The sequence below is a fragment of the Lupinus angustifolius genome, chromosome LG05 (genome assembly GCF_001865875.1).
Source record: "Lupinus angustifolius cultivar Tanjil chromosome LG05, LupAngTanjil_v1.0, whole genome shotgun sequence".
NCBI lineage: Eukaryota > Viridiplantae > Streptophyta > Magnoliopsida > Fabales > Fabaceae > Lupinus > Lupinus angustifolius.
The window spans coordinates 19,340,868-19,347,007 of NC_032013.1; the positions used below are offsets into that span (position 1 = coordinate 19,340,868).

The 6,140-nt window shown below is 30.7% G+C and overlaps 1 protein-coding gene across 1 annotated transcript; it reads right to left on the reverse strand.

Annotated features, from left to right (window-relative positions):
• On the reverse strand, positions 769-2,739 carry LOC109347984 (50S ribosomal protein L7/L12-like). Its single transcript, XM_019588149.1, has 2 exons — positions 2,565-2,739; positions 769-1,816 (listed from the first exon to the last, which is right to left on the reverse strand). Exon 2 carries the CDS (start codon positions 1,728-1,730, stop codon positions 1,083-1,085), a length of 648 nt encoding a protein of 215 aa, XP_019443694.1. The 5' UTR covers positions 1,731-1,816; positions 2,565-2,739; the 3' UTR covers positions 769-1,082.

The window sequence follows — 6,140 nt, forward strand, 5'->3', positions numbered from 1 at the left end:
AAGATTGTTGCTTCAACTAGAGGTCATGGATTCAAATCTTGAAATTAGCCTCTTTCTATGTGGAGATAAGATTAAATACATTTACAATTCCCAAGCCCCGTCTGATGTGAGCCTCGGACACTGACCTTACTAATACTCGATCGAGCTATCTCACCTTCAACTTTGAAGTATTTTTGTTAGTAAAGTGTCATCAATCAAGAAGAGGCAAATGGTAGACCTAGACTGTTGACACTACACAAGAAACTAGTGCTATCTAATCATTCAATTTATTTCACTTTACTCCCAAGTAGGAAAAGCCACATCTTGGTCAGCATCAATAAATGTTCATTTTCTCCCTATACACACCAGCTAAATAAAACTTGAGGCACACAAATTATGATAGTGTTAACCAGAAAGCTCCCTAGTGGTGCTCTTTTTGTAATGGCTTCCATTTTAATAGCACTCCATGTTTAAAGTTTAAAGCATCAACTATATAGTTCTATAGCATACAAATTTAAACAGTGCATAAACAATATAGAACTATTGTTAACTCATTGTATACTAATCAGAGCAACTCCAATACCAAGTTTAACAAAATTACAAAAGCCTTTTACCTTGTAGAAAATTTGGGCAATTTCATATATCACAGTCACATTTCCTTTAACAAATAATACCTGCTCTGTAATATCATAACCTAATATAAGCTATCAAGAACCTCATATTCATGTTACTATGGTAAATATTAATATGCAATAAATCTATTAAGGTCCTAGCACAAAGGTTCAATGGTTCAAATATTTCCAAGCGTTCCTGGCTTGAAGTGTAACAAAAAATCAATTGATAAAAATGAGGCCCAGAAAACACTAATTTGTTCACTGAATGTGTATGCAAATGAATATACGTAGTTGGAATACTACTTTATTGAGTTCCATCACAAGGGAAATTTAGGATAACGGATAATCCTAATAGACACAAAATCAAATTGCAGTTTAAGCTGAAAAAGAGCACAAGTATCCTAACAATATAAAGTTTTCTCAGATAACAAAAAAAATTGAATACTGGAAAAACATTTTTCCAAGAGAACAACGTTCATGACTTTACCTTCATTCCATAACAACTTTTGCACCGAGAGCTTTCAGTTTCTCTATTATTTGTTCTCCTTCTTCTTTTGAAACACCTTTCTTTATAATAGACGGTGTTTTTTCTACCAAGTCCTTTGCCTCCTTCAAGCCTAAATCAGTAAAGCCACGGACCTCCTTGATAACTTTTATTTTGGAAGCTGCCTCATAGGACTCCAATTTCAATTCAAATACAGTTTTTTCCGGCTTTTTCTCTTCCTTGACTTCTGTAGGTGCTTTCATTGCCATTCCAGCCAAATTTGCAGCTCCTGCTTTCATATATCCCACAGTTGGCATCTCCTTAATTCCTAATTTCTTCATCAGAATAGGACCCAACTCTGCAGCTTCAGCTAGTGTAAGAGATGCCATTTCATCAACAAGCCTAAAAACTCTCTCCGATGGAGGGCCACGATGATTGATAGGGTCAAATGTTTCAGGATCAAAATCAGCCGGGAGACTTCTTTGGTCAAGTTCCACTTCCTCTACATCGTCCTCCTCTTTTCTTGCAGCTTGACCAAAGCTTCTTGATAATAAATTTATATTACTTGCATTAAGCCCTACTAAGGTTAAATGAAGAGGTTGTCTATATAGATGATTGGGCAAAAAAGGCCTTAACTTTAACAACAAGCTCATTCTTTCCTTCAAGGATTTTTATCTCAGGATGACAAATCAGCTCAGAATGACACACATTGTGAATTCCTATTGCAGAAACAGGTATCCTGAAGGCATAGCATAACAAAATAAATCATCTTCATTGCATTTAGTCTATTGCCACTGAAATTTAATTGAAATCAGTAGTATAGTACTAAAAAAATGCTACAACAGTAGCTATATCAAAGCTAGCAAATAAAATACAAATAACTTGCAATAAAACACTATAATGCTCAAAACTCAACTATAAAAAGTACTCCAAATTTAATACATATTGGTTAGAATGTAACAAGTACTTCAAATCTACTTCTCCGAACAAGGGCGGCCAGTTGCACGAGACTGCCACCTAGTAGTTGTGGTAAAAGTCTTACCCCACAAGTGGAGAAGTGGAGAGACTATTAACAGTAATTGAAAATGTGACTCGGGTTCAAATCCTGTAAACAGCCCCAACATTCTGACATTTTTTTCTTCTCAAAACCCAACCATACTTCAATGTGGTTAGTAATGAAATGTACTCAACATGTCAAAAGGGAAAGAAGAAGAATCAAAATATAATTCGTGTGTAATCAAATAGGTGAAAGACGCTAACTTGAAGAACACAGAGCACAGGAACCACACCAATAAAATCAAAGTTCCATTTTTTACAGCAGCGACAGGCAAAACAAATATTATTCACTCCAAAATCAAACATCAATGTAAAAAAAGTTATTTTGGCAAGAACCCATAATTCTTCACTCCAAATTATTGATGCCCAAAAAAGAATAGCACTTAAAATCCTTGAGTAGAATGAAGAATATAAGCAACCCCAATTCTTACCTAGGTCGATTTCAAAGCTGGAAATTAAAGCATAAATCTTTCGATTCTAGTGAAGGAAATGCAACGATTTTGAAGCGGTGCTGCTGAATTGAAACTACGAAATGAGCAGAGACGATTGAGTGAGGGTTCTCTGAAACGGATCTACCCTACGAAATGTGAAGGAGAGTGAGCCCAACATAGGCCTGGATCATCTTATTTATTTTTTATGATTATTTTTATAAATAAATTTTTTATCATTTTGAAATTTATTTATCTTATTTGTCTAAACAATTATTATATTAACTCTTATACTATTATAAAAAATTATTATATTAACTCTTATATTATTATAAAAATTAAACACTCTTGTAATATTTGAATTTGTTTTTAGAATATATCATATTTTATTTAACTTAATTACTCTCGTCACCACCTTTTTTAAGAAATTACATTTATCTCTTATTAAAGGTGTAAAAGTTTGATCGATTTCATTTTTGAAGCATTTTAGTGACCAAACTGAACACAAACTTATGGTTTGATTCAACTTAATTAATCGCAAATTAACTACAAGAATCAAACAGTTCTTGAACGGTTCTGTTCCACAATTTTTCCTATTATTTTTTATAAAAAAACTTACATCAATTGAAAGTTCAAAATGGATTATAAGATATATTGTTTGTCCATAAAGGAAAAACACTGCTACTATTATTATAAAAAATTATGAATAGCAGAGTAAAAAAAATTAAAACTCATAATTATTTAGTAATAGAGAATAAAATATCTCATCGTACTATGAAATAACTTATATCCTCCGGTGAACAAAGTATAACATTAGTACTGTTTTGTTTAGTTTTAGAAATATTTTTTTAGAAAATAATTAATTATGATACATATCATGATTTTATTGGTGGGAGGAGATAACATATTTTCTTATACTATGAGACATTATTCTCTTAGTAATATATATAACAATTATGTAATTTATGGAGAAAAAAGTGAATTATCACATATATAATAGGGAAGAGATCTACTTACTCTAAGATTAAGTGAAAAAATTACTCCACATCCTAGTTATCCATTCTTAGAAAATCTAATAGTTTGAATTAGTGAGACAAAAAATTAGATTTCTCAATAATGAATGGGTAAGATGTGAAGCAAGTTTTTTTCACTTACTTTTGGAGTAAATGGATCTCCTCCCTGTATAATAATACAATCCACAATTAGTTATATATATATATATATATTAGTAACATATATATAACAATCCAATTCACAAATAATAATATATATATATATATATTAATTAATTAGTAAAATATATATAGTTACATATATAACTTTATAATTCACTATTAGTAACACATATAACAATATATGGTATATGTTAGTTTCAAACCCAATAACGCAAAAGTTAGAAAATATGCTTCAAATCATAGAATATTAAGAAACAACTTTGTAAGTAATAACATGTATAATACTAACATAATAACATATATAATGCTATAATTCACACAAAATTGATAATTTAAGCAACAAAATTGGTTGAAGAATTTAAACAACAATAAAATACTATTCCCTAATATCTATTTCTTTAATATGTGGTTTGGTTGCAACAGTTTCTAAATTTCTAAAATCATAAACCAAACATGAATGGTTTCTTAAAAAATACGAACTGAACCATATTTTGAAGTTTGATTCGGTTTCATCAGTTTTGCGGTTTAAATTGGAATCGCTTACAACTCTAACTACAAGAGTAGTCAATATAATATATTTATATAATTATGAGATGTGTGTGTAAGTTTCAAAACTGAATTTAATGTTTTGAAGAGTCATGTAGAAAGACTACCCTTTTTGAAAATTAAATAATATAAAACCAAACTAAAGCTCTTCCTAAAAAACTAAAGTTAAAGCTATTTGAATTGATCTCTAAACATAATTGATGTTAATTATCCTCAACTAATTATGTGACGTGAAGTGTTAAGTTACAATAATACATGTTAATGGAAACTTGATGCCTATGTAGAGGGTAAGTTATCAGAACAAATAACATAAATGTAAAATTTTAATAGTCATGAATGTGAAGTTTTAACACAATAGAAAATTTGGTATAATAAAAAAATTTGGTCACAAGGGTTCTATTAATTTAGTCTCTAAAATTAAATTCAATACTCAATATATTCCTTGACTTTTGATCCAGTTAGTCAAATTGGCCATTGAAATGTATATCAAATTTATCTCTTAAAATTATTTTTATAAGTCAATTTTGTCCCAGACATAAACTTTTGGTTAGATTTTTTGTTTTCTATTTATAATATCAAACTTTTTACTTGTTTTCCTTGTCATTTTGTTTACCTTTTCATTTTCTGAAATATCCAATTGACATCTATGCAAATATTGGTTTTTAAAAGTCATCCTCTCTAATCTTCTCTAGGCATTTCAATTTATGTAGACTTTATTTTTAATCTTTTGCAATGAACACTTTTTTTATATAACTGATTTAAGTTTTCTTATTATCTGGTTTTTTGTTACCCTCCTATTTTTCTAAGTGATTATTAGTTATTTAAACCACAACACCTTATCTCAAATTTGGATTATGTAAAATAAGATTTTCTTTACAATAGATAAATAAGGGTTTACAATCTTATTTTTTAGGATTCAAGCCCCTCATTCCATATCAAACATTCTAAATTTCTAATAGCTTATAGATGATAACAGTATCATTAATTTGATAAAAAGAAAAGCGTGAAAACAAATTTAGGAAGAAATTCTAGGACAAATTTGACAGAACAAAAAGTCTAAAAGGACGAATTTTAAAAATAACAACATAGATTATTCCCACAAAATTGGAGGTGCCGTTCTTCAAAACCTTGGGAAAACTTTACAACAATGTTATTTTCATCTAAATAATTTTGATAGCGGCCCAATACCTAATGAGGAGTTGGCATCTCCACCCAAAGCCATGAGGACGAGGCAGAGATTGAACTTCTTGACTATGTGGAAGACTTTTAATTTCATTGAATTATGTTTATTCAATATTTCAATATCCTTTGGAGCAGATGTATTTAAGTCAGGCTCAGTACGGTTTAACCTAGAATTATTACTGTTGCTATATAAGAAGTATGACTACTTCTGAAAAAGATATGAAAAGTATTATTCAGTTTATTTCTTCTTCTAGCATTTAATTGTTCTATTAGTTCAATTTATATATCTTGGCTCCTTATCATTTTGGTGCTTTCATTCTATATCATGCCTCCCAAACTAGTGGCTAAGGAGATAGATGATACCTTGTTGCAACTATTAGCAGACAAGTTGAAGGATCACCAAGACCAATATAACTCAAGGCTTGAAGCGATTGCGAAAGCTCTTTGCAGTGTTACTGACAAACTTGTCAATATTACTATTGCTCCTCCTCCTTAACCTCCAGATCCACCACAAAACCCTTGTGCTTAATCGGGTTCATCTTCTATCTCAAACTCTACCCCCATAGATCAGCCACCTAAACCCACAAATACACACCCTGGCATCCAAAATATTCTCTCAAACTTCCGCACACTTTTCCAAACCCCTCAAGGACTCCCATCCTCCCTCCCACGTGAC

Excerpts from the sequence above, each read along its gene's own strand:
- LOC109347984 (XM_019588149.1), bottom strand. The coding sequence starts at position 1,730 with ATGAGCTTGTTGTTAAAGTTAAGGCCTTTTTTGCCCAATCATCTATAT.